We start from the raw sequence: 27,799 nt of genomic DNA on the forward strand, positions 1-27,799 counted from the left end.
GATGTTCACAGATGTTTTATTTTTTTGGGGGAAGCTGCTCTGTTTTGTCTTACGAAGTTGCCAATCATGTAAGAACCTGTTGGAATTTTATTAACCTGAATGAACGGCACTACGTAAATACATAAACCTTTGTTATCACACTGTAGTAATGTAGTAAAGCTCATTTCTTTATCACTAAGAACATTGAATCCAAAGCAAAAAGCAACACTGATTGAGCATTGATAGTCTGCCTACAGATAAAACGTCACAATAACAAGCCAGCAGGTTTTTCAGTATTTGTCCTGAATTGATCCATTTTTAACAGGATCTGATAAAAAAAAATACGGCCTAAAATGCAGTTTACTGGAGCATCAACACGATGACGTGACAGAAAAACCTCACTACGGAGTTACCAACTCTTAATTGCGTTGTTTTTTTTGTGAATGAGGAAGCAGAAAAGGGGATTTCTCAGCCTGGATGTGCTGTAACTTGTGATTTCCAATGTGCCCACAAGTTTCTTTAGGTCCATTTCCTTTCAGAGTTCCTGCTAAGGCAATACCTAAGCCTGAGTTTGTCACCTGTAGTTGTACATTTATCACCGGCCACTGGAGCGCGAGGGGAAGAAAGAAGCCTGAATATTGCCGTTATTATCCTTTAACCTAGATTCCTGCTGGTTTCATGCTTCAGCAGGCAAAAGCTTGTTGTCATATGGAGCGGATGATGGGATGAATGTTTGCCGCCGTGCACACCACTGGCCGCCTCTAAGTGGCGACTCCATCACCTCCCACATCTGCCAACTCATTAATACGGCCTCTGGAAGGACACAGCTTGCACATGCTGACCGGGGCAGGGAACGCGTGCGCTGTGCGTATTCTTACACACAAACAGCGCGTTGTTATTCAGCGATCCCGACTCTGAAACACGGCCGAGTGAAAACACTCGAGAGCCCCGCCTGTGTGCGACCGTAGCCAAGCAGAAACTGGAAGAGAGACTGGGTCTATTTAAAGGCCTTTAAAAACGCTGTCCAGATGCTGAACTTTGTGGTATTCCATTTATTCCCGGTACTCGGTGTCCCGGCCCATGATGTGCAGGGAACATCCGGCGCGCTGGGGAAATCCTGGGACTTTGAGCTGGCACGGCTGCCAAGATCGGGCCCGCTGCCACGAACCTTGATGTCAGATAGCAGAAATGAAATGCTGCCTCTCAGAGCAGAGCGTGTAACAACAGACTGGATCAATATTCACTTATCTGCACTGTTTCACTGGTGTTTTATTAGGAACTGTGTTGGCCGGGTGCTGCCAGATTATCAGTGATATGATATTGTAGTCCTGAGGAAAGAATGAAAACATGTTTAGGATTAACTGTTCTGTGTGTGCCTTGAGAGATAAGTGTGGCTGAGGTTACTTTTACGGTTATTATTATTATTTTTTTACATTTATCTCATTTGGGTCTTTTCAGGTCAGTTCATTTGAGGTTTGTGTGTATTTGAGCTGTTAAAATACTTTATTTCATATCTATTACCCTGAAACCTCAGTAATTCATTCACCATTAATTTAACAGATTTCAACTTAATAAGTCAAAACATTTCTTTTTACATAATGTGAAAAAGTGTAAAAAAACAAAACAACAACCTACTAACTTCTGACTTAGATTCATGTGTTTTTAAACAGACCTCATGCAAAGGTCAAACTCATGGTAAACAACTAAATCCCCCCGCTGTATAGTCTTCCACTTAGTTTACGTGGTCGGTTTTTGTCGTGAAGCCAGCTGAGATGCTCAGACACATTTTCCATTTCATCCCTACAACTCAAAACAGTTTGAGATGAAAATAAACATGACGTTGGTGCCGAAGCTTCTGAGGTTCCCTTTTGGCACAGCGGCTGAATTTCTTTCCTTGACCACTTTTGAAAGTGGAAAAAAGAAAAAAGAAGACCAGCCTTTAAAATTCAGAGTTTCCTTTTGTTTTATATCATTTTCAACATTTCCAACAAAAAAAAGGAAAAGGACTTTGTTTTGTACAATTGTATAACCCAGAAGGGAACATGACATGAAAACAAGCAGAAAGAATGAGACAGATTGTTTCACAAAGAGATGGAGGAAAATAAGTGAGTGCCTGTAGCAACCAGAGCACATGTATCAAATACATGAAGTGTTCTTTGCTCCTGGCAAACATACAGGAGCTCCTCTATACACAGACATGTCTTTCTCCTGGTGTCCCAAATTTCCCCACAGTGAAACCCACTTTTACACTTACTTTTATACACATCGCTCTGCAGAGATTACACGGCCCTTTGAATAAGCTGCAGGCGGTCCGTCGCCGCGGCTCACCTGCCGTCTGCGGCTAAAGTGCCTCTCAGGACAGCAGAGTCTGGACCTGCTGAGGGGATCTGGGCACCAGGTTTTCCGGGTCCTTGTAGGCATTATTGGGGCTGGTCAGAGCGGTGTGAACCTCTTTGTAGGCTCTGCACACCAGCTCTGTGGACTGACGGAAAATCTGCTCCCTGCAAGAAGAGAGGAGTGCTGACTTTCCCCAAAGCACAAGTACACAAGGTGAAGACACTTTCTAAACACATCAATCAGAAAAGCAAAGAGATGTTGTAATGATAGCTTATAAGGAGGTAAAAACAAGTCAGTGTAGGGTGTAGATTTAGCTTATTTTGGCCGAGTGACCACTGCATGCCCCGGCTGTATCAAAACAAAAAGTGACAGGCTGTGGTGCACACTGCCATCTATGGATATGCAGTATAGCATTAAAGCAAAACATACTGATTAAGCATGAGAACAGTAACTCAAATGAATGAATCCACCGCTTTAGAAATATCAGCAACAACTCAAATACGACGCAGGGTTTTTAGTTCCACTTCTGCACAGAATCCTGATCAGCTTCAGTTTCTCATGCAGATCGCTTCGTTTCAGTGCTGCAACAACCGGGCTGATTTATGCACGAGTTAGCAGAAAGAAAATAAACTGGCAGCTATTTTGGTAATTGACTCATTGTGATGCCACACACACGGTGGCTCCAAGTTCTCAAATGTGGTCATTTGCTGTTTAGCTTTGTCTCACATTATAGTAAATTGAATAATTTGGATTTTGAGCTGATGACAGAATGTGTTATCTTCAGATGCGATTTAGACTCTTGGTTACTGTGAAAGTCACTGACTTTAAACATCTAATAAGACATAAGAAAGATAGATAGATAGTAGTAGTAGTAGTAGGAGTCTTTTTGCGTTTACTCTGAAGCCAATTTTTTCACCATCTCAGCGTTGCAGACAACTTTCAAAAAGTAAAGAAAAGTGAGAGACAGCTTGAGTGTGGCTGGGTACAAATGGAGGATGCCACACTTGGAATGACGAGCCCGGTAAGACGCCTCGAGGACACAGTGGGAGCGCCCAGGTTGTATCCCACTCAGGCTCTTGAGGATCCATATTTTTAATTGGTCCATAGAGAACATGGTAGCACAGTGCCGGTGTTATACAACCTTTCTCCTCACCAAGTGCACTAACACAGAATGTGAAACGAATAAGAGTCCAGAATCACATTCCCATTATTTGTGCGCTCCAGGAGAGTTTTCAGAGTGCTGGCGGGTGTTTTTATGTATTTAGGTGAGCGGAGAAGCAGATGTGGGAGAGAGCGAGAAAGAGGGAGAGAAAGACAAAGACGAGGAATGATTTCAGCGAACGAGTGTGAGTGAGAAATGGACCAGAAGCTAATTAATGGCGTCCTGCCCATCAGTCCTCCCATGTCCATTAATAGAGAACATTAACCTGAGGTACAGAGTGCTCCTCAAGGCTGCTGCACTTCCCAGTAAACGTAACTCATAGAGAGAGCTCTCCGATGTTGAGCTAAAAGCATGTGCATTTTCTGATCAGTTAGACAAATACGGGCAGTTCTGCTGACCGTGCTCTCAATGTGTCGCTGGCTTTAGCCATTTAGCATCCAAACTCGGTGTGCATTTACTCGAGTGTTTCGTTTAGAACGCAGTAATGATCGTATTACATCTGGGAAACTAATGAATGTTGAGCACTACTCAGTCAGTGCTATTTTTAATCACTGCGGCCGTGCTCATCAGCCTGGTATTACACCGTGTGATGAAGTAAACATTTAACTTACATGAAGTGTGCGTGCTATTCATTATATGCATCACCAGCGGACAGAAACTCACTTGATGGCTGCACTCAGCAGGAAGTTCAGCTGCGGCATCATGAGCGTGTCGGGTGACGACAGGTATCGATCGAACTGGACCTGTTGTCAGCGTGCCAGAAATGACAGGAGATTATTGACCATTAGGCATGTCACCTCTCTTTATATTTGTAGTGCAACTCACCATCGCTGCTTTCACAGAGGAGCTGTCCATGCTGGGGAGGAGTGACAGAGCACCCTGAGACAAGAAATGTAAAAGAGAAAAAAAAGCATGAAAAGAATCGCTTCTGTTGTGTTTGGTTCAGGGTTATGAGTCTGAACAACGACGACATTCAATCTCAGAAACCAACAAATCTCAGGTAGCCTGGGTTCTTCGCAGCATTAAAAGAAGGTTTCTTTGTGCAATCTGTCCATGTTGACTCATGCAGCTGCTAAAACAGGGACACCGCTCTGTCTGCATGAATGATGCATATAGAAAACAGTGAATTGTTTACAGTGAAGCAAAACAGGATATATGAATCACACTGGGACTAGACAGGATGATATATTCACTGCGTTTGTCACTGTATCAATAAATATTGGATCTCTAAAGCTTTTCATCTCATTCAGATGCTTTAGAACCTGAAAATTACAACAACAAAAAAACCCTTTCAATCTGGAAAACTTAGATCTGATTATTTCAGTGGATAATTTGAGGCAATAAAGTTTTATAGGCATTAAAAATCCACCTGTTTTCATATCACCGAATTTCATCGTGTGTCTCTCGATTTGTGAATGAGATATACGTCCTTCCTAAATCCTGATGTTAACTAGGCAGAGTAAACACAGCACATGTGTTTGTGTATGCAACAGCGGGTATCTTTAAGGCAATTAGCTGTCACTGATTATCCAGAATGGCGACATTAAGTCAAGCTTAAATGCCTAAATTGCCAACATTACAACCAGCAAATACAAGCTGGTGCAAGGTTCAAATCAACGGAGAGAGGTTTTATAGAGATATGGGGCCCATTAACAAACATACTAGGAGCACACAAACTCATCTGCCAGCAGCTAAACCCACGAGCGTGACAGTTTTATTCCCTTTTGTGGCTTCTCACTTCTCCATCTCAAGAGTGAAATATGACAGAGAATCTTACAAAGGCAGCGAAAGTAAACCTGCGAAAGTCTAAACTAAACTGTGGGGATTTCTGTCAGTCATCCACATCTGGCTTTCCGTCAAGTGTGGAGAGCTGCACTTAATCTTTTTTAAACATGAAGACCGAAGACGGGCCACCCGCGGGGAGGGCAGGTCTGCGGGAGAATCCCAGTTTGCGATTGAGGGACAGCAGCAGAAGGGTGTGGTGTGTCCTGAAACGACCCAGCAGTCCAGACTTGCATGCTAAACCTCAAGTGTGGGTCTCAATCAGCTTAGTGGTGTTACAGAGGGGGAGGACGGCTCTCGTGGATCACCTCTCTTATCTGCACAGGCTGCTTTCGAAGAAGTCAATATAGTTTAATGGGCCATGACACAATCTGTCCCTCTCTGCCCTTTTCTCAGGTAAAAATTTCATAGAAATGAAATTATTATGTGTTAAAAAAGAAAAGACAGCGGCCACGTGGTGTGGCTGGGTGCCTTTATGAGTAGGAGTGTTAAGATCTTGTTTGGGTGCTTCCTGTCTGACCTGCTCAGCGCTGTGCTGCTGGACACAGTTGTAAATATAACTCAGTCCGGCTCTGGTCAGCACGTAGGAGGCCTGCTCGTTGATCAGCGTGTCAAGGTGAGCCTCGATCTGAAAAATGTAGGAGAGAGTGGTTTCAAATAGAGTCCGAGCCTGCATTGTGAAACCGGCGGTACTTGTGGTTAATGGAGAATCGCAGTGCTATTGATAACGAAACTTCTGCTGCAGCTCTCATGGAGCTCAATTACAAAAGGTGCGCTAAAAATAGAGGGTTAGATGGAGTGTGTGAGCTGAACAACAATACGTGACGCACTCTCTTTTATGAGGCGGTAAATTAAATCTTTTATTTATTTTTTTTAATAAAAGATTTGGGTAGAATGGGCTTTAATGTAAGGGAACAATGACCTACTTCCCCAAAAAGAATGGAAACTGAGGTTTTACATTAACATTCACAAGAGTTAAAAGACTAAAGTCTGCACGTGAAATACGGTATAAAGATAGATCTAGCAAACTGGATAGACACCTACGTATATTAGAATAATTAATATCTACCTGGAACTCCAGCATCTCAAGCCTCTTGTCGGTGAATTCGAACAGAGCCAGCGTGGTTTTCATGACGTACAGCGAGTTCACCATGTAGGTGGCCATGTCGGCCGTGCCCAGGTTACTGGCTGACACCGTACACAGCTGAAGGAGAGGATCCAAGATGCAAGAAAGCACCTGAGACAGAAAAAGTATGGAAAAACATTATTTAAAAAAAAAAATACCACATAAAATATAAGCAGTTCTCGTCAGGAAAAAGGTCTGAAAAACTCAGTGTGCTATATAGTCTTTACTGTTCCACAGACGGGGTCATTATGGTATAATATTGTTATAAAAGTTACCTGAATAACCACCTCCAGTATGTCGTAATCAATGAGACTGAATCAGACAGTAAAAAAGAAACCTGTGGTGTTCCACAGGGTTCGGTTTTGGGACCAAAATTATTTATACTTCATTTAAATGATAGGGTTATCTTTACAATATCAAATAACTTAAAATGTGTTACATTTGCTAATGGCATAAATGTATTTTGTTCAGGAAATTATATGAAAGAGTTAGTTAGTTATTCCAGAATGAACGATTTTATATTGATATAATGGAATATAGAGGGTATGAAACTAAGTTGTTATGAAGGGTGGTAGATGAAAAACTGTGTTGGAAGCTACACATAGTTTATTAAACAAAACTTATTTTCTTGGTCATTTAAAGTGAACAGTATTTTTTGGTTGTGGTTGTTTTTAAAATGTTTTGAACTATCACCAAAAGAAATACGAAAAAAATCACTCAAAATAATTAGCTCACATGCACAGAGCTGAGGTCTAATCTAATGACACGACAGAAACACGTTGTAATGTAATCCTCACACAAAGTCTTACTATTAAGCCCATTTGATATTCAGACTAACGCAGCGCATACGTTTAACCCTCACATAGTCTTCATAATTTAAACCTTTACAGAATTCTTTAGTGTAAGGGTGTATAACAAATCCCGGATTTCAGATCTACTAAGAATGAAGATGTAGTCTATTCAACATTCATAAAAGATTTATTAACCCATGAAATGCCATCACTGCCATGACAGAAGTCAATTCTAATGATCGATATGGTCTCAGCAGCTCTCTCTCTTTAACCTCTGATTCCTCAGCGTTTCACTCATTTCTCCCTCTCAGAGTGTTAATCAGAGCTTTCTTCCTGCTCTTACTGGTCCTCTAAATCAGCTTCCTCATCCAGATCTGATCAAGAGTCTCTTGCACACCAAGCATCGCTTGTGTGAACAAAATGGCAGCTCCTCCGTCACCTTACAGCCCAAAGTGACTGAAACTTGTGTTGTGTGAACTCATCGCTCATGTGGTCTGTAACAAGCCATTCTCTGACCGCTGAATGACCTCCGTTCTCTATGTGAACACCTTATTTACCCTCCGGTACTGTTGCACTATCTCACTGTCTGAGGATAGTTCTCGACAGTTCTACTTAACTCTCCTATAAAAATACACACATATGTTACCTGTACACAGTTTCAGGATAACCTTAAAAGACAAACACGTTTTATTATTTTCACATAAACAGAATGATACTTGGTGTATTTATATCCTGATCGAAAGTCAAAAGAGGTCAATTCAGTATGTAAAGGTTAACAGAAACAGGTTTTACAACAACAACAACAACAACAACAACAACAAAAATTGTAAAAATTTACATTAATTCTCCCTCTGCTCTCATTCTACAAATGTGTGTTTACCTGAGCAAAGTCTGCCTGCCGGGCATCCAGGGGAACGACAGAGGAGTCGTGTGAAACCAGCACCTCCCTGAGGAGGGAGAGTGTCTGAGTGAGGGAGGCGGTGGGACCCAGGTCGGCGGGCGGGAGTTCCACCTGCTCGGACGGGAGGAAAAGATACACAAACAAGCAGAGTTACAACCCGCAGAAGTTAGTCTGCAGCCTTCACAAATAATATCATCGGAGCAGACATCCCCCCCCAATGAGCAGCATACAATTAATTAAATATCCAACTACTGCTTGCCATCACCCTGAGCCTCAGTTGGGAGAGCTTTAGTAATGAAGAAGGTTTTGATTTCATTGGCCTCAGGACACGCCACACCGAAGTGAGCGCAGCCACCTTTGTCCACCTAATCGAGCAAATTATGAGGAGGCTGTGCTCCTGGCATTAGCTGGAATTGACACCAAAACCTCAGAGGGCCTCCAATCTGATTAACACCGAGCTGCAGGGATAATTCTTGTAACTGCTATTGATCAGGTCACAGCCGGCGCGTAATGTGGAAGGGCTCGCACTCGTGCCGAGGTATATTTGGATGCCAATCTAACTGCACGATAAAGACTCTGGTGTTTTCTTGGCGGCTCGCGTCATTTTGATGCTGCGGTCAGCAAACTGTTTACAAGTAGAAGTGCTTCAGAAATAGCCTTGTTGTCTTTGAGGGTTTAAACTGAGGCCTGAAATACACAATATGTGTTCCCAGGGTGCAATGCTGAACCTCGCTGCACTGTCATTTAAGCGTTTTGATGAAAGAACATTGCGGACCGTCTTTACTTTAAAAACAAGGCGCTTTCCATTCTCCCCCCGCCTCAGTTAAGGGTGTTGTTTTTCCAGCAGTCACTTCCTCACATCTGCACGGGAGGAAACAAATGTGCAGCCACTGAATAGAAATAACGCGACTCATTAAGCACCTTGTCCATGAGTCTGCTAGCGTGAAGGCTCAGGCTGTTGAAGAACATCTTCTTGCTGAGGAGGTGCATTTCCTCGATAGTGATGAGCAAGGACGCGACACTGGTTCCAATGATGGAGCTGCACACAAATCAAAACAGTGGGCATGTCAATGAGGAGGCTCTGTGCACATGATCCAAACAGGAAGCTATTAAGAAACACAAAAAGTAGTTTTCCCCTTCTTGAGCTGTTGTTCACCTGATGGTGTGATGATAGAACTTGAGCAGGTTGGACAGCTTGTAAAGCAGCACCGCACCCGGCTCTGCGACGATGACCTGTTCGATCCGAACCTAAAGGACAGATTGACAAACACAGAGAGATCAGAACACGATACGACACATTATGCAGTGCAAAAGCAGCGGATCGGCTGCTTTTTATTTTTTTAAAAAGTGTAAGTTCTCACTTTCAGAGGCCTGCAGACTCCTTCTGTGATGTGTCCAACCACCTCCTGAATGTTTTCCTCCACACCTGGCACAAAAAAAAATAAAAAGAAAGAAAGAAAAAACACACAGCGGGGTACAATTAGGGATATAATCTGACATTTTCTGATGATTGTCAATAACGTGAGCGAATTAAGGACGGCACAATCTTTCATCAATTGACATATTATACATATGTTTATTCATTTGTCATTAATTATTTCTTATTATCATTTCTTGTGATGCACTTGAGAAAATGTTACGGTCAGGTAGATCTTTGCAGTCATTCTGCAGTTGTCACATGAGGGCGTAGGAGCGACATCACTATTAAATGTGCCATTTTATTAGAGCCGACTTGTCTTCCGTTGCATTTCTTTGTCACCTCTCAGATGTTACATGTCAGATGCACGCACCAACACAGCGCCGTGTGTATCTCACCTTGCAGGGTGACTTGTTTCAGCAGGGCTTCGAGGTGTTCTTTCTCCGAGGCGGTGGCTTGGTGCAGCCATGCCAGCATGTCTCCAACATACCTGAAAGAGTGAGGGAAAAAAAGAAAAAAAAGAAAAAAGATTTTACTTCACTGTGCGTCACCGTGAGGCCAGGTGAGTGTTAGTCCTGCATCCACGGCCACACAGAGACGCAGGGTCATCGTGTTTCAGTCCTCTCACGTGGGAACAACACATATGACTTTTGGTGTTACGTAAAGGTCTAAAACGGCGAGGTTGGGCTTCAATTATCGTGTGTGTACATGTTTATCAGTCAGTGTGAGGACAGTGTGAGAAAAGAACTTGATGTTCTCAGAACTGCTGATGCCTCCTACAAAGTGGAGGTGATTTGGTGTTCCACACACATTGGCTGGTGTTCTGAGAAAGTCTCCTATTTGGCTCCTGGGCACAGGAGGAAGAGGTGAGGAGAACACGACACACCGGCAATCTGTGATCTCCCCGAATTGGGTTTTAAAGTTAAAAGGACTCGGGAAACTAAATTAGATTCATATCCACCTGGGGGATCACAACATGGCCGAGCACAGATGTCACAGTCACACTTTAGAATACCTAACACTCGTGTTTTGAAGATACAGCTGTGTTTTACAGACATTATTTAAGGCTGCGTGTCACGCATGGTGCAAAACGATACTGAAAATGTCTTTTCCAAGTCAAAACTGAGTCGATTGTCAGTTATATAATCTTCGTGAGGAGGAAGGTGGTTGTGTTAGAGACCAACCCAGAATAAGACCAGGACGTCGCTCAATGCTAAAGTTATTGATTGTTAATTCAGGGCACATCAGCCAGTGGCTCACAACTAGTCGGCTTTTTGTTGTTGATGGTGTGAGAGGTATTAGGAATCGCTTTATTTTAGTGGGACGCTAGATTTGTTTTTCATTGAGTTGTCCACAAGAAGCCAGGTCTCTGATGGATGTGAGAATACAGTCTTTTAACTATGGTGGAAATGTGTTTAGAATTTCAAAACAAATGTGCATGGTATATAGAAATAAGTTAAATAGTCTTGTTATTTTATTCGAAATTATGTTTTTGTAAATAAATCTTCTTGTAACTAAGCTTCACCTGTATAATTTGATGTCATAATTACTATATTTCGAATTGTTTTATGACATTTGTGGCAAAGCTTTATGTCTAGATCATATTTGTGTTGTTATTGCAGTGAAATAGTGACAGATTTGTTTCACACTGTTAGAGGCACCCAGAACTGAATCCTAGCTGTCATTGTCACTACTGCTTGATGAATCGGAGCTTTCAATCAATGTTTTCTTTTTTTGGATAAACCATTTGAGATGTATCACTTCTTGAAATTAAAATGAATGTAGAGAGAGAGAGAGAGAGAGAGAGAGAGAGAGAGAGAGAGATGAATGAAATATAAATGACAAGTCATAGTTAAGTCAAGACAAATAATAAATGTGACATTTCTACATGAGAAAGAATGAGGTTGGGGGGAAAAAAAACCTCGATATGTGATTGGCTTATCTATTGTTAAACTGGTTTATTGTTAAAGAAAACAAACCAAAAAAAAAGACAGATGATACAATCCCCTGATTTTAGCACCATCATGTCGAACCCTGAGGCAAAAGTCTAAATCAAAAGAGAAACTGCTGCAAGATTACCAACAAGTCCGAAACATCCTACTGGGTAGAGACCTTGAAGAACCACTATCAAGTGATGTTTCAGTGCTGAAAGGTTTGTAAACCCTCCTATGCTCCGTTTGTATTCAACAGCTTCAGTTGTGGGAACATTTGAAAGAGAAGCAGGTTTAGGTTTTGACAAGTTGAGGATGGAAAAGGAGTATAAAAGTAAAAGTGTTGACTTGATAATAGCAGAATTTACTACTGGACTTGGGTGAACTTGCCACTCTTCCTGAGAGTTTTCTATTTTTAAAAAGATAATTCAGCTCTCATCAATGAACTTAACCACATTGGAGGAGTCATGACAGAAACATCCACGAGATAATTCATTTTGGTGATTTGGAGATTTTGGTTTTACACGATTTGAAAAAAGAAAAAAGAAAAAAAAGTCAACATGAGATTAGAGAATGAAAGCAGTGTGTTACATTAGGATTAGAGATCTACCTCATGGGGTCATGTGAATGCATCTCGATGGGGCGGGGAGTTCCTCCCGGTCCGCCTCGGGTCAGGGCGTCGATGAAACCTCGGACCACAGCGCACCTGCGTGCGCTGCCAAACTCATCCAGGGTGTACCTGACCAAACAAAGGAGGAGGGAGACCACATTCAGCACCCAGAAGCCCGTGGGAAAAGGGAGAGGGAGGCCGCAGTGTTGTTGTGTTGGCTGTGTATTGTGGTCAGTTGCTGGGATCAACAATGGAGGCAGCTTTTCCAAAAGGGAAGAGTCTGAGGTTGTTCAGATGGCGGCAGGCACCGCGACAGACTAAACAGGAGATAGTGCTGATTTAAGCCTGCAGGAATGCTGGTGTGCTCTCCCAGCCTCAACACACGCAGCCAGAACTCGACCTTGGACACCACGAGGAGAGAAACAGGTGCATTTCCAAGAAAAGGACACCGCTCTTTATTTAAATGCATACGATCGTGTGAAACTGCCATTTGTGCTTTTTGACAGAAAGGAAGAGTTGCTATGCAATTATTGGTTCTGGAGAAGAAAAAAGTCCTTTTTCTGTACATAAAAGTATTTGCACATTCAGTGCTTTCAAAAATGTTGAAAGTTCTCCTTTTTCAGTAACAGATGAATAATACCCGAGTACTGGAAATCAATGTTAATGACTCCTACAGTCCAGACTCAGTGTATGGATGGCCTTTGTGTTTCCACAGTTTGTTAAATTGCACAATACAGTTTCCTAATCTTATGTTTTTAACTTAACTAACCTGGCGGTGTTGGAGGGGTCTATTGGTCTATTACTTTATTTTGATTATTGCTGGTGGAAACTGCAGCTTATCGATATCATGATTTTCAATTCATTGAGCAGAATTGAATGAAACTTACAGCTTTTAAGCGTCTGTGTGAATCATTTAGATTTAAAATGTCATAAAAGAATTCTGCCGGTCTGTGTTATGTGTACTTTTTTATTTTTATCCCGTTATTTATTTACTTTCTTCTGACAGCACGGTCACTTCAGGCTGTTCAATAAATCAGACAGCATCTTCGTTTCTTCGTCTCCAGGAATAAAGAGGCACAAGTACGATAACAAGTTCATTTTTTAACCATAGTTTCAATCACACTGACAAACTTATGCGTAGTTTAGATTTATTACGTGTTTTAACGAGTGTGATTTTGGAATAAGCTTGATATTTCATGAGAAACAGGTTGTACCTTCGCTGTTCAAGCTTAATTCCTTCTAGCTTTAGCTTTTGAGTCATAAAAATCTAAAATATAACATCTTAAAGTATTGGAAATATTTCTAAATTCTGAGGTATTTTTTAAGATAAGTTAATAAAAAATTTATTGCATTTCAAAAACAAAATAAATGAAATAATTTACTTTTTAATAACATCCCACTGACTTGAAACCCTTGTCATTATTACTCAACTTTGAATTTAATGCACATCTGCTTGTGAAGTGGCATTTTATAGATGAAAAAGAAAAAAAGAGACTCGAAATAAAAAGAAATATATTTTTTCCCATTTAGATGAATGCGTTTCTGTTTGTGGATTGAGGTTTTTAGGCATTACTTGTAAAGGACGGGTCGATCTTGTAAGGCCTCCATGGCTTTGGTCAACACGGGGCTGATGTCACACGCCTCCTGAGTCAGTCCTCTGCCTTCATCTAGAAACGAACAAATACAGTAACAGAGGTGTTACATCATCAGCTTTTCTTGTCACGCGGCTAAAACGTTTTGAACTATGACATCTGCTGCAAGTGTGCCAGAACATTCTTCAATCAAAGATTCCCACAAGCAACAAGTCCCAGTTTGTTTACAACACAAACAATAGATACACAGCTCCAGGTCTTCCTGACGGTGACTATGATTAGCAAACACACTTTGCTGTTGTTGAACTTACTGTTTATGTTGGGTACATATAATTCAAGTATGACAAGGCCTAATCACTGTTCTTTTTTTTAAGTAAGATTAAACACTCCTTCTCAACATGCATTTTCTTTCCTTGCATGAGGAAAAATTACCCAAACAATGATGTGAAATAACTCCTCTTCTGTCCAAGCAGACAGGAAGTGGCGTTTGTTCTACTCATAACATTAAGTCAAAGTCTGTTTATGACATCTAGAAATTTCTAAAACTAAAGGAAAGCACACAAGCTGAAGGTTGTCACAGATCTGTGACTTGATCTTGTCAAAAAACACACAGTAACATGTTTGCACAGAGAAAACTCCTTCCTTTAATTTTCCTATTTATTTGTTCACTGTACTCCCACCATATAACTTGTGACTTTACTTAAAATCACGTGCATGTATTTCACTTTTGTTTCGTCACTGAACCATACTTGACTGTATTGTTCCGTTTTTAATCGAAAGAGAAAACAAAACTGAAACTTGTGATAAAACCATACAATGACATATAATAACGAAAAGGAGAAGAAAGGCTCTCTCACTGGACCTCGGGAACAGTTCTAAAAAAATATAGATCCAAGTGTCCGAGTCCTAAATGTCTTAAAAAGCTTAGATTTTTTTACTGTTACCATACAAATTTAAACAGATGAAGGTTGTTACTGCTTAATTACACAAATCACTCCGATCTGAACAGCTTATTTTCATTTTGATCTCCGTGACAAAACAGGGAAAGTTCAGTTTTCAGGCATTCTTTGGTGAAAGACGGTCTAAAGATGTTGCTCACATGGATCCATACATATATCCCATATAATAAATTTCTCGGACATGACAGAGCAAAGCTTTGTATTTATTTAAAGAAATAAAGCAACTTTTAAATCATAATTAAAGATAAAAAAAAACAACCCGACAACACACAGAGCTTTCATGAGGGAGGTACATTTCTCCTCACATATCTGGATGTCATGCACTGATACAAAGAGCTGCACTGTGAGGCCCCCGTGTACTCGTGATGGTGTACTGTACTCACTCTGAGCCCAGCGGTAGAGCTGCTCATATGATGTCTCTTGTAACACTGCCATCTGCTCCATGATCTCTAACCTGGGAACATGCACACGAGTCAAGACCGCACATTACATACTCATGACCTGCTGCATAGTGTCAGAGCCCCGCGAGTCACATTAATAACAAACATCCAGGGGTTTTTCTTCCCCAGCTTAGTTATTTTAGGTCAGGGGCCACGCCGGTAAAATAACTACACAACAACCTTTAAATAAGAAAAACTTCGAATACTCCTATTTGATTCTGTGAGACGCAATCATTCTTAAAAAATGCATATTCATAGTAAACCATTTTTAAGGGGGGAAAAAAAGGAGCAATTTCAACTCTATGTCATGTTTAAGGACGCGTTCTACAGCAAAATACTGTGAAATATTCAAAACTCATGTCCTCCACTTGTGGGTTGTGTTTTTTTCTTTTAATTTTCCTGCATTTAGCCATCCAACTACAATTTTTTCTGACGATATAGTGTTTCTCGTCAGGTCGATATTGGCAAACAGCCTGTTGTTTCCTCAGGCTGCACAGAATGCATGAATACATGCATGCATGTTCACCCTCAGGTTATGGCTTTTATGGTCATGCTATCTCGCTAGTCATAAGGCAATTAGTTCTCAGCAACGACTTCTCGTACTTATTTCACTAAAACAGTGAGTTCCCCAATAAATGTATTAGAAGTAGAAGTAAATTCTATTTTAAGAACACTCACATCATACACTGATCCACAGTCGCCTCGTGGGCTAATGTAGAAACTCTGACGGGCTGGTATTGACCCACGGGCTTTATATTTAAAAACCCTGCTTTAATAGGAAGTAGTGCCGTACGCCATATTGCATCTTACCCTGCAGTTTGCTGGTTGGTTCGCAGGAGGATTTTTACATCTTCATGGATGTGCTTCACCCGGCTGAGCGCTTTGAAGAAATCCTTGCAGGACAGGAGGTCACACAAATTAAAGTATTAGGAACAATGTCGAGGTTTTCATGTGACCAACCTCAGTGTTCCTAAGAGATCCGAAGAGCCATACCTGACACAACTACTGTGAAATGCCTTTTCACATAATATAATTACTCGCCATAACAATGCAAGAAGCTTTACCTCATATACTTTAATATTACAAGAAAGAAGGAAGAATCACATCATTCAGATAATATCTTTAATCATGTATTGTATGATTGAAGCTCGTCCCCACCCCACCCACCCCAAAAAACACCCCCAAAAAACTTAAGGTAACCAAATCAGCAAGATTGTAATCAGCACCCGATCCATCCTCCCACTCTACGTGTCAATGGGACCGTTCTTGGAGTGAGTTATTACATAATAATGACAGCGATTACCTCAGTAATGGGCGCATCCCGAGCTGCTCGGAGTGTGGCCATCTCCTCATTAGAAAGCTGGAACTTGGCAAGGAAGGCCTGAGCAACCTGAGCTCTCACCTCCAGACGCTGACTGTCGGAGGAAAGACAGAGACGCTGCAATTCCCTTCACTCCGACACACTTTCAAACAGATTGCAGTTTTCTTAAGTAAATATGTTTGTATTTGGCTTCTGCTCAGCCCAGAATTTGTTTATTCTATCTAAAAGCCCAGGTGGATCTTCAACCCGCACTGCATTTATGTTATTCTTTATTCCTTCATCACTCAGTATTATGGCTGAAGATGTTATAAGAAAAAAAAGTATAAAAAAAACGGTGGAAAATTGAAACAGCCTCATATTAAATGCATGTATTTGATGATTTTAAAATATTACACAAGCTGTCAACAATATGTAATGCTCCCAGTTGTGCAGCAGATGGCAGTCACACTCCTCACATGCTGACCTGAGAATGAGAGCAAGGTGGGACTGACTGGAGATATCATGTGCAGCAGTCAGAGAATAAATATCAGGGTGAGACAAAGAGAGCCGGATAGCGGCCAGGTTTTGTCACTATGAATAACAGCGGCGTGATCACTATCGGTGTCACTGTAAGTGTCCCGACACAATGGTGGCCATGGCAACCGGCCGGGTCAAACAGGGAACTTGGTCACAGGATAGCAGAGCGACAAAGAGTCCTCCCTCTGTCCACATCCCTCCATCCACACCGCCTCATCTATATTCTCCCCCTCCCGGCGGAGACGAGGCCAGATCAGTAAATCACCGGGTTGTTGGGGGAGAGAAAAGGAACCGAGCATTATCTGACAATTGTCTCTCACATGGCTATTACAAGTGTTCGGCCAGCTGAGAGTAAACGGTTATAAAAGTGTTACACGAGTCTATGATTCAGTATTTCTGAGCACAAGCGAGCTTGGCCTCACACGCAGGTCCTGAAGGCTTTTTTTCTCTCCCAATTGGCCAAGTGTGTGCTGTGATTTTGTTGCAACAGGAAACGACAACGGAAAAGCTTGTTGGATTGCATATTTTACAAGATGATATCACAAAAGAGCGGCGTAATCAAAAGTGTAGGTCGGAATAACGATGAAAGTCTTGTAAGTCTGGAGATTCTTGGGAGACAGAAATGCCTTTTGAAGTCCAACCTGCCAGACAATTAACACAACCGCATGCAGGGGGTTTGCATGTTCTTCCTTTGAATCCCCCCCAACAAATCCTACCCTCTAGTCAAACCAGGGTTTGAATCCCACAATCTGTCTGTCCTGTCCTTGTCTCTCTCTCTATCCACTAACCCTGACTGGAACAGTAGAAAGTCCTCACCTCTGAGCCTGGTTCTCAGGGCCAACTGGTCATTTAGGACAGGCTGAGCGCCACCTGGTGTCACCAGAAAGGACTGCAGGCAAAGTATGTTAGAAATTTTTTAAGATTATCTAAAGAAAAATTTTGTCAGTGAATAAAGCCTCCTTCTAAATTGTTATAAATTTTCAGCTTCAGGCTATGTTTTCCTCTGATCCTCTGATGGTTCCTTGGATGGGGCTGGCCCCTCTCTCACAGTGCAGTGTGTATTGCATACAGTAACCTATAAGTGTGTATAATCAGGCTGTGGCTGCATTCATTGAAATCACAGGATTTTTATGTCTAGAGGGGCTTTCAGCCCGAAGACCCACTGAGAGCATCATTTTGAAGCTCAGAGCTGATTGACTGGAGTCAATGTAGACGGTGCGTGACAGAAACGGAGAGAGTCGTAACAAATGCCAGCTTCTGCTGCTCAACCTTTTTATTGGCGCCTATATGGTGTATATGGTATATATCATGTTGCGGCTAAAAAGATATGCACATACTTTACGTTTGATTCAGTGGTGTTGAACTCTGCTGTCACTAGCCCTGAAATAAAGTCTTGCCCCACCAAGTGTTTACATACAGAAATGCCACTGCGAGTTCTGTAGAAAACCTCCACCTCTGAGTCTGGTTCTGCAGGTTTCTTCCTGTTAAAAGATATTTTTTCCTTTCCACCACTGCCTATTCTTGCTAATGTGGAATTGTTGGTTCCCTCTGTAAAGGTGCTTTGAGTTGACTGTGTTGTATTTGGCGCAATGCAAATAAAACTGAATAGAACTGAACTGTACTTGCATGGGTTTCCACCAGGTATGTCATAAGATATGCTTTTAAGGATAACTAGAGGCTCTAACTTGGATAAAAAAGGTATAATTAGTAGATTTTTTTTTTAACTGCCTCAAAAGCACCTTACATTATTAGTCACAATCACACGTGCAGTCACCGAGCAACGAATAGACCAAACTACTGTAAGGAGTTTGCATGTTCCTCCTTTTTGTGTGGGTTTCTCTCTGGTCCTCTAAAACATGTATATCAAAAGCGTTAACTGAGCATAGCATGATCTATACAGTTCACCCCTCCATATGCAGGTTAAAAACACCCAAAACGCATCACGTTACAAAGCCAACCAATACAGAACGACTGACATCCTCCTATAACCACAAGGGCATCTGTAAAATTAATAGGCTATGCTAATGAGGACATTAACTAAAATGTACGACGCATAAATTAAGGAAACAATTTCCACGTGAGCATGCTTGTCTTCACACAACAGATGAGCAATATTAATACCAAATCGGTAAGCCCTCGCTGAGCGAGCAGCCGTGCCGACTCAAGAAAAACGGTTTTATAAGCGGCGCATTTATGCAGCAAGCTCTTAGAAACAGGTAATTGGATCATCTGTTCTACAGTCAAATGGTGGTATAAACATGGACTTTCTATCGTTAGAGGCTGCTGAGTTATTGTCTTCACGAGAGGAGATGAGAGGAGAAGAGAAAGAGGCAACACAAAATCCAAGGCAGCAACAAATGAAATCATAAAAGGGAAGAAGAACAGAGGGATCTAATGAGTTCAACATGAAGGCAGTGCTTGTTTCCAGTGCATGGAATACGTTGAACTTTATTTGGGAGCACGTGGAGATTAAACCTGACTGGCACGTCAAACACACAACACATTCACCTCTGCAAGATAAGAAATGCCCTCAATTTCTCAGATCCGGGCCAAGATTGGCAGACCTGTTTCCCCAGGATGTAAATCACAGCAGAGAGACGAGTCGCACACGCGGCGAGGATCGTAAAGAGAAGGGGGACGTGGGAGCTCCATCGCAGAACAAGGGAGAGCCCGGGAACAGTGCAGCGGCGGGATCGCTTTCCACAGCGCTGTCAGGACATGACACATTCTCCTCCACACTGCAATCACCGAATACCACAGAGAGACAAAATACTCCAGCGAACGCTGCTGTAAAGGCGGGCATGAAGAGAGTGCAGGCAAATAGTTTAGAGGGAAATAAAGTCAGTTATGTAAGCTTTTCATGAATAATCTCCAACAAAAGCTAAATAAAATTAGACTCGGGTTACGTGACGGGATGAAAACAAGCCACGGTGTGTGTGTGTGTGTGTGTGTGTGTGTGTGTGTGTGTGTGTGTGTGTGTGCTCAGATTTCCCAAACAGGCCAATTGATTTTGTCTGTTCAAGCACAGAAATCGTTTAGGCAATATAACACAGCGCAGGCTCATAAACAGCTCTGTCTAACTGAAACACTGAAATTACCCGCGCCTACTTAATTACCTCGCAGAGCAGCGCAAAGTTTATAAAAAGCTGCAAGCTTGTTCACACAGGAGCAGTCGCCACCTTAACTCATTCTGCAGGAAGTTTATTGATCCTCATTATGAAATTCTGAGCAATAAATCCATGAAATCGAAGATTTTTAATATGAAGGCTGAAACAGTTGTGTAGTGGATAGCACTTATGGAACATAAAATATTTGTCAAGTTTGGGAGATTCTAGGTGACATAGGTAAATAGTTTCTGACATTTTAAAACCAAATAAGAAATAAGAAAAGTAGAGTATAAGAGTCACTGCCTCATGAAGAAAGATTAGAGTCCAACCACCAACCAATCATTTCATCAGTTGTAAACCATTACAATCTATTAGGGCCCATTTGGAAGGACTGAAAGCAGATCTGACACAGACTAAGCCACAAGCCGGTGATCATAGAGACCATTCAGTTGTATCAAACATCCACACAAAGGCAAACTCGCAGCCGTATCCTCATTAGCAGCAAGTCGAGCCTTAATAATGCTCAAGTGTCATTTTATCCGGGTTGTCTTTTACACTCTGATGTCCCTGATTGAGCTTTCAAGGATCTCCCCATTATCGTTTTATTCATGTTCTACCGAGAGGCCTCACTGAGTGCTCAAGCCGTTTTATTCTTTACAAAAGCCAGCTAAGTGACACATAAACCTCCATGCTTGATGATTTATTACACAAGTGTCAAAAATGTGGCCTGGGGCCCAAATCTGGCCTGTCGGGGATTTGAATGTGGCCTGGAAGACGACCTTCAGTGGATTTAAATTTGTCCACTGAAGGCAGGGGTGAAACTAAAATGGAGTTTATATCCATGCAGCTTTAAAATTTATCTGCCTTGCTGCTAGAAAAATAGAACTAGTTTAATGAAGCCATGCACAACGAGCTCCTGAAAGCATGTAAACTAAAGAAACTGTGAGGTCTGGGAACCAACAGAATTTAAACCGACTGAAGTCTGAAGAGAATTGTGTTAAATTGGATTTTAGAAAGCTGCTATTTTAAGAAATGTCAAACTTTTCATATTCTATATTCTCATTGTACTTGCATTTCTCAGATTTCTTTTTTTGCATAGGTCAAAAATACCTTCTACAATTTAGCGCAAACTTGACAAATTTAAATTTTTTCATTTGCATTCAATTTGAAGGCTCCTGTTATGTGTGTGTGTGTGTGTGTGTGTGTGTGTGTGTGTGTGTGTGTGTGTGTGTGTGTGTGTGTGTGTGTGTGTGTGTGTGTGTGTGTGTGTGTGTGTGTGTGTGTGTGTGTGTGTGACTGAGAGCATTTGGCATTATTATAGTGTTTTAGCAGATCCAAGATCAGAGATGACGGCCACAGCTTTTCTAGAGGTAATCTGATGAGGGGGCTAAAAAAAAGAGAGTAGTTAAAGGAAACGCAGGTAAATCTTTGTGGTGATGATTTAAAGTGTCTCTAATCCACTTCGGTATGCACCAAGACATTTCTACAGTGGCTCTTGAGCACTTCAGTAACGGCTGGAAAACTCCCCCTTGAGCTCCATCAGGTTTTAAAGTCACGGCGTCAGTGTCAACATCCGTTAGTGTGCGACGCCTCGACTTGTTCAGCAAGACGACATGTCATGCTAATGCAATGATCACACAGAGGAGGACAGGTGCGGGGCATTACATTTCAATTTGGAACAACACACAAGGCTTATAAAGGCAGCAGTGCTCTTGCTGACAGGACCAGCCTCAAAACAAAAGCCTGCAGACAGAGCGGCCGTGTGCACTCTGCACCTAACCCGCTCCACCTCCGCTTCTGCACGCTGTGAGCAAATCGGCTGCCGCTCTCCGTTTCATTACAGTTGACAAATGACACGCCGCTATTGTCAGATAAGACAGCAGTGAGCAGAGGACGGACCGCCACTGTGGAAGGAAAAAGAAACCGGGAGCTTTTGCGGAGCTTTAAAAAACAGGCTGCACAGCCTGAGCAGAGATGCCCTATAAACACAACACGTGAGACCGTCCTGCAAAAGTAGTACGGGTATAATAAGAGCCAAGAAAGGAAAGAAAATTTGAGAGTCTTGGGACTGCAGAGGCTCCAGTGACCTGAAATAGACCTGACCAAAAAGCCCCGGGTGGGGAGGTGTGGTGGGCCGACTGGTCGGTGGCTGAAGGAGGACAGCTTGACTGCACGCTTCCCTTGGCAGCTCTTCTGAGACAAAATTGGTACGGACAAGGTCAAAGCCCAGCGTGCACACACTTCCCAATCTGGCCATGGGGTCATTGTGGTCCTGTGCATGAAAATGTCACACAGACGGACAGCAGGTCTCGACGGGACGTGTGTGCGAGGCCGGTCGGCGGGGCCTTCATAAAAGACCACTTTCCTTCACCCCAAAGCATAAAGCCACATTGTTTTAATACATCGCCGGCACGCGCTCACTGCCGGTCTAATTCCCTGCTCTCACATTCACAGCTCATCTCCTTCCTCTTCAATCTCGCTGCGTGGTCGCCCATGTCACCGTTTTGTCACGGGGGTCCTGAAGCTGAGCCAGAGGACCACACAATTACCGCTGTACATCACAGCTGTCAGCGGCGCCATTCGCCAGAAATCTACATTATCTATATCCTTTATGTCGACTCACAAGGTCACAGAGCACAGAGGTCACATCTGTTACAAATGCTAATCAACCCCTCCCGATCCCATGCCACAACTGGAGCGGGTGTTTCCCTTTCATATTGCTGTCACATCGCGGTGGTCGAATTCATAGATTAACACGACTGATTTTATTGGAAGGACATCAACCGAAAAATATCCACCAGTGCTCCAGAAGCTGTAGATGTCTGTCTACTCTTTGACTCCACACGTCATGGCGAGCTGCATATATCAGCTTTGCATATCGGAAGACTCATTATTGGTGTTGTCAGCACATTTTTAGTGCACACGCTCAAACACGGTGTTACTCCCATTGCCAAACGCTCTCCAGCTGCGAGGTGAGAGAGCGCTGCAGTGTAAATAGGAACTACTTTGATGCATATCATCCCATGGCCAAACAGCGGAGAACACAGCAAATAACACAAATACAGGTCTGTCAATGATGGCTGCCGCCCTCAATCTGCAAATAGACAACCGCAGGAGAAATATTAATCAACCTCATGAATCATTCATCCCTCATCATCAGAAATAAAGATGTACTTTGCCAGCTCCCTCTGCCCCGCGCTAAATCTCTCAAACTTTTATGGACGGGGAGAGCAAGCTTCAAATCATGAGCGCTTTCAATTAAAAGGCTGTTTCAGTTTGTAAAAATGCCTTCGATGATCAGTGGAGCCTTTTTTTTTTTTTTAAAGTTTAACAAGTCAATTGGTTCTATAAATGGGAAATCCCACTTGAGAGATAACTAGAAGAGGCCTGGAGAGCGAGGAAGTGCTACAATACTGAGGGCAGACTGTTTTTCTCAACAACATGTGAGCAATAAATGCTTATCACTCACAAAGAGGGCTTTCTTATTCCCGCGGCAAAGTTTTATTCAAGTGCCGATTGACTGGAAACCTGCCTCATTCTAAAAGGACCAACTTGTGTGGAAATGAGATATGAGCCAGAGATGGTTTCCAGCTTTGTACTGATTAAGATGCTTATCAGTGGCAGGTTTCCAAAATGATTTGTAGCTTGAGAGGAGATAAGAAAAAGCAATAAAGGCTTCCGATTTCTTTTAAATTTTGGGGCGATAATTGAGAACCGAGAGTCTCCGCGAACTTCCTGACATTTCAAAATGTCCATTTAAAGCCTGAACATCTCAGTCTGATCTTATGGTCACCCTTTATATTTCTGTTAAATCAAATCAATCAATTAAATCTGGAATATGACACTTCTAACCCTCTTATGACTGTAATTATAGTGTGAGTGTTTGAATTTAATTTGATTTAATGGCTGTCAAATGGTCAAAGAATGTGTAACGAGTATGCGCCTCAATCACTTTTGCCAAGATAATATTCCTAATCTGGCAAAGATTCAATTTTACTGTGTTTTTGGTCACATGGTGTAAATGTGTGACACTGGTGAGTTTTTTCCCCCTATAATTGAACAATCTCAGGCACCACAGTTAGTGCTCTTGCCTCACAGTGAGAAGGCCCGGGTTCAAATACCAGCCGGGGCTTTCTGCGTGGAGTTTGCATGTTCTTCCTGTGTGTGTGTGGATTTCCTTCTGGTACTTCAGTTTTCTCCTACAGTCAAAAAACATGCACTTGAGATTAATTGGTGACCCTCCATTGCCCCTGTGTGGTTGTCTGTCTCTCAGAGTTTGACGGACTGAAGACCTGTCCAGGGATGGACCGATGGACGTACGGATGGATCTACAGAGGAACCGTGGGTATTGTAACGACTAGTCTACGCAGGACAAAACTGGTTTTGTCTGCATTCTGAGAGTTTCTAGGTTTTCTAGTTATAATAAACAACCTAAGAGTTATACAATAGTTAATGAAGCAACAGGAAAAAGAATTAAAGGGTTAAGAAAATGAAGATGGCAAAACGTCCTTCAACACACATGATCAAGTCCAGTCGAACTGATTCAAAAGCTTTGAGACAAATGACCAAACTAATATCTGAAGTTACAGTCGAGCTTCATCTACTCGTTATTCTACACCACAGTCAATAAAATATCAGCTTTCCAAAACCCACATGTGATTACTGAGTATGTTAGATTGCAGGGACTTTATGTTTAGAAGACATTGTAAGTGCATTAATACACATTCTACATATCTTATAAGGTAACATATTGATCTGACTCTAAGTTGAATATCCAAATACACACAGGATCCTGCGCGACCGTAACACATACATGTCAAGTTAAAACACTTATATATAAACAATAAGAAACAATCACGAATGTTTAGTCAATAACGATCTACTCACTTTTCTCCCTGCAGCTTGTTGGTTTTCACAATAAGGTCTTGGGTTTGTTCTTTTGCAGCCTGGAGATGAAAGGTCACCATTTTTAGGGTATTATGGGGACATTGTATTCTCTGACTAAAATAAAGCATACAACCATCACATTAAATGTGGAGTTAATGTTGATACATTTAGCTCTGTTGAATTGCAGCTCGATTCAGGTTTATTACACGTGCATATTTTTTGCAAACAACAAAAGTTATACCTTCAATCTGTTAGTCATTTCATCACAACATGTGCTCATGGCTTGGACATCTTCATGGACACTTTCCAGCTCCTGTCGAACACGAAATCAGTGTTATAATAGCACCAGGGCTGACAAACTCCAGTTCACAGATAAAAACGGCAATACAGAGGCTACAACAGTGCAGCGTGAAATCAGTGCAGTGTTATGGAAATCATGTTGGTTTGAGTCTTTACGAGCTAACCTTATGTTGGGGTATGATTTAAAAGAGGAAAATTACTCGGAGGAGTGTATTACTGATGATCAAATAAAATACGGACAAAACTTGCTTCCAGGTTGTGAGAGTATAAATATCCCTGCAAAGTACCTGGAAAATATGAAAGACCTCTCATGAGAGAAGATGCATCTCGCTCAATGTTTTACTTACAGAAAAACACAACCAGGAATAGACTTAATGCCCCACAACAAGAAGAGGTCTGGATTCTGTACAAGAAATTCATTTGGTTGATAAATCAACCTAAACTAAAAAGCTATAATAGAATGCATTCTTTCAAAGGTTTAGAAAACTGAAGGAGGATTTGACAAGTGACACCAATTGAGTGAGACACTAAGACCCAAACTGACTTATCTGTGGTTCTGCCATAACAGATAGATATCATTGCTGGCCAACTGGCCTCAAAGCCATGCTGTCAGGGTAAGTTTGTAAAAACATACACACTGCAAGACCTACAGGAGAAGTTGTTGGACATTTGACTGTATTTTGAAAATTAAAAATTAAAAATTGGCTTCATGTTGAGATTGTCATAATTTATCTGGAGTAATTGTTTAGTTTTATGAAAATTCTGACATTGTTATCATGTATACTCCGTGCCACAAGAAAGAAAAAACGTGTGAGTGTTATGTAATTTTTTGAGCCCTGTCAAAGACAAATTTCTGACACCCGTGGGTCAGACAATGAAAATTATATCTATCTATCTATCTATCTATTTATCTATCTATCCTTCTTAAGTAAAGCACTAATTTACCAGTTCAATAAGTTTCCAGAAAACAATTTGTTTGTGTAAGTGATTTTTGTTTATAAAGTGTTTTGTGGGTTTGTAATGTATATCCTTTCATGTTGGGTTTATATATATATATATATATATAAAATCAATAAAAGTTGAAGTTCAATAAGAAGGAAATACTTCTTCATAATGAAGCCACAACGGACTGTTGGTATCACCAACCACTACAGTCTTTCTTTCAAGTTGTACCTCTTTGACTTCTTTAAACATCTGTGCAAACTCCTCGTTGATGGCCAGACTTCTTCTCTCGATGTCACCTCGGAGATTTCTCCTGGTTCGTAAACTGTTCTCAGTGAAGAACTCCGACAGAGCCTTCAGAGCCTCCAGCATATCCTGCAAACACACGTCAGACACAAACAGTCAAGACGAGGTGCTTTCAGAAGAAAACAGGTCACATACACTTGTCACTCACTGTGAATAAACAGGTCACCTTGGATGATCCCCCCCCCACCAAAAAGAATGATGAAAGATGTTCAGCGTCTCAGAAGCAGAAACTATTCTGAGCGCTGACACTGACAGTCCATCACCATAAACTATACGCTACATGCTAACTGTCAAGGAATTACACACTTGATACTGAACCGCTAATTATTTTAATCTAACCGAGCACACTACTGTATCTATATCTTCACCCCATATTCACCCCAGCGAGCGCACAAAGTCAAATTTGCAGGAAACATCTTTATATCTTGTTATTTTCTCTGATCGCCAGTTAGCACGAAGCTAGCCGCTTCCAGCTCACCTTGTCATTGTCAAGTCTCGTCTCCAGGATTTTATTGAGTTTTCTCGACAGCGGATTGTTGGGCTGAGGAGCAGCATTGGAGCTCTGTAAAACAGCAGAGCTGTCAGCGGGATTTTCCACTTTATTGTCAGACATCGTAATAAAAACAAAACGTCCACGTCGACTCTCCCGGAGATGTTGTGGTCCGGGTGGAATTAATGTCCGATCTGATACGAGCAGGTGAACGTCAAATGGTTCCGCTGTGTTGGGTATTTATGTATTTATTGATTTCTAAGCTTTGCTTCAATGAAAACATGTTATTTTACTGTATTGTAAAAGAGTGCACTGTTTCCAAATACTGATGACCATGGTGGTGGAAACATAAAACAAAAATAAATAAACATTTCACGCGCAATCCGGCAAGCGCCTGCTCCAAAGTCTAAATATTTTTTTATTTATTATTTTTGTGATTGTCATTGTACGCTGATATATTTTATGAAGTACTCAAATAGCAATAGCACACCATAAAACATGTTAAAGATAAATTGATCTAAAATGCAACTTTTCCTATGTTATTAGCGCAGTAGATTAACCAGTAGATTATCAGAGGATGATGTTAGAGCCTGATATGTAACAACGGCCCAAAATTTAACAATGATGCAAATTGATATTAAAAAAATATGTAATAAAACCTGAAATGTAACTTATCAATGTTGTAACAAGATGTGGAGCCCAAAACATAAAAAGTTGTTTCATTTTTGGGGATTATTATCACATTATGTTGCAGGCAAAATATTTTTCCCCTAATAGTGTAATAATCAATTTTTATTTTTATTCACATTTGGGTCTCAGCATTTCTGTTACATTATCAACCAGTTATTATAATTTGGGTTGTTGTTACATATCAGGCTCTCACAGATGATAACCTATGTCCTT

At 41.5% G+C, this 27,799-nt stretch overlaps 1 protein-coding gene across 3 annotated transcripts; it reads right to left on the reverse strand.

Moving 5' to 3' along the window:
* Positions 1-27,091, reverse strand: cog6 (component of oligomeric golgi complex 6). Of its 3 annotated transcripts, XR_013935256.1 has the most exons (20): positions 26,885-27,086; positions 26,332-26,475; positions 25,100-25,171; positions 24,859-24,917; positions 16,331-16,442; positions 15,838-15,920; positions 14,971-15,041; positions 13,610-13,703; positions 12,037-12,165; positions 9,894-9,985; positions 9,440-9,504; positions 9,235-9,326; positions 9,000-9,117; positions 8,058-8,189; positions 6,330-6,497; positions 5,781-5,888; positions 4,304-4,357; positions 4,142-4,221; positions 2,234-2,480; positions 1-1,307 (listed from the first exon to the last, which is right to left on the reverse strand). XR_013935256.1 is itself a non-coding variant. In XM_080460457.1 (19 exons), the coding sequence occupies exons 1-19, from the start codon at positions 27,017-27,019 to the stop codon at positions 2,333-2,335; spliced, it is 1,956 nt and encodes a 651-aa protein (XP_080316583.1). In that variant the 5' UTR covers positions 27,020-27,091; the 3' UTR covers positions 1,921-2,332. The 3 variants fall into 3 exon arrangements, 2 of the variants coding, with proteins under 2 accessions (XP_080316583.1, XP_080316584.1); XM_080460457.1 differs by lacking the exon at positions 1-1,307 and having other exon boundaries at positions 1,921-2,480; positions 26,885-27,091; XM_080460458.1 differs by lacking the exons at positions 1-1,307; positions 5,781-5,888 and having other exon boundaries at positions 2,189-2,480; positions 26,885-27,066.
* Positions 27,092-27,799: the final 708 nt, after the last annotated feature.

The sequence above is a fragment of the Lipophrys pholis genome (genome assembly GCF_963383615.2).
Source record: "Lipophrys pholis genome assembly, chromosome: 3".
NCBI lineage: Eukaryota > Metazoa > Chordata > Actinopteri > Blenniiformes > Blenniidae > Lipophrys > Lipophrys pholis.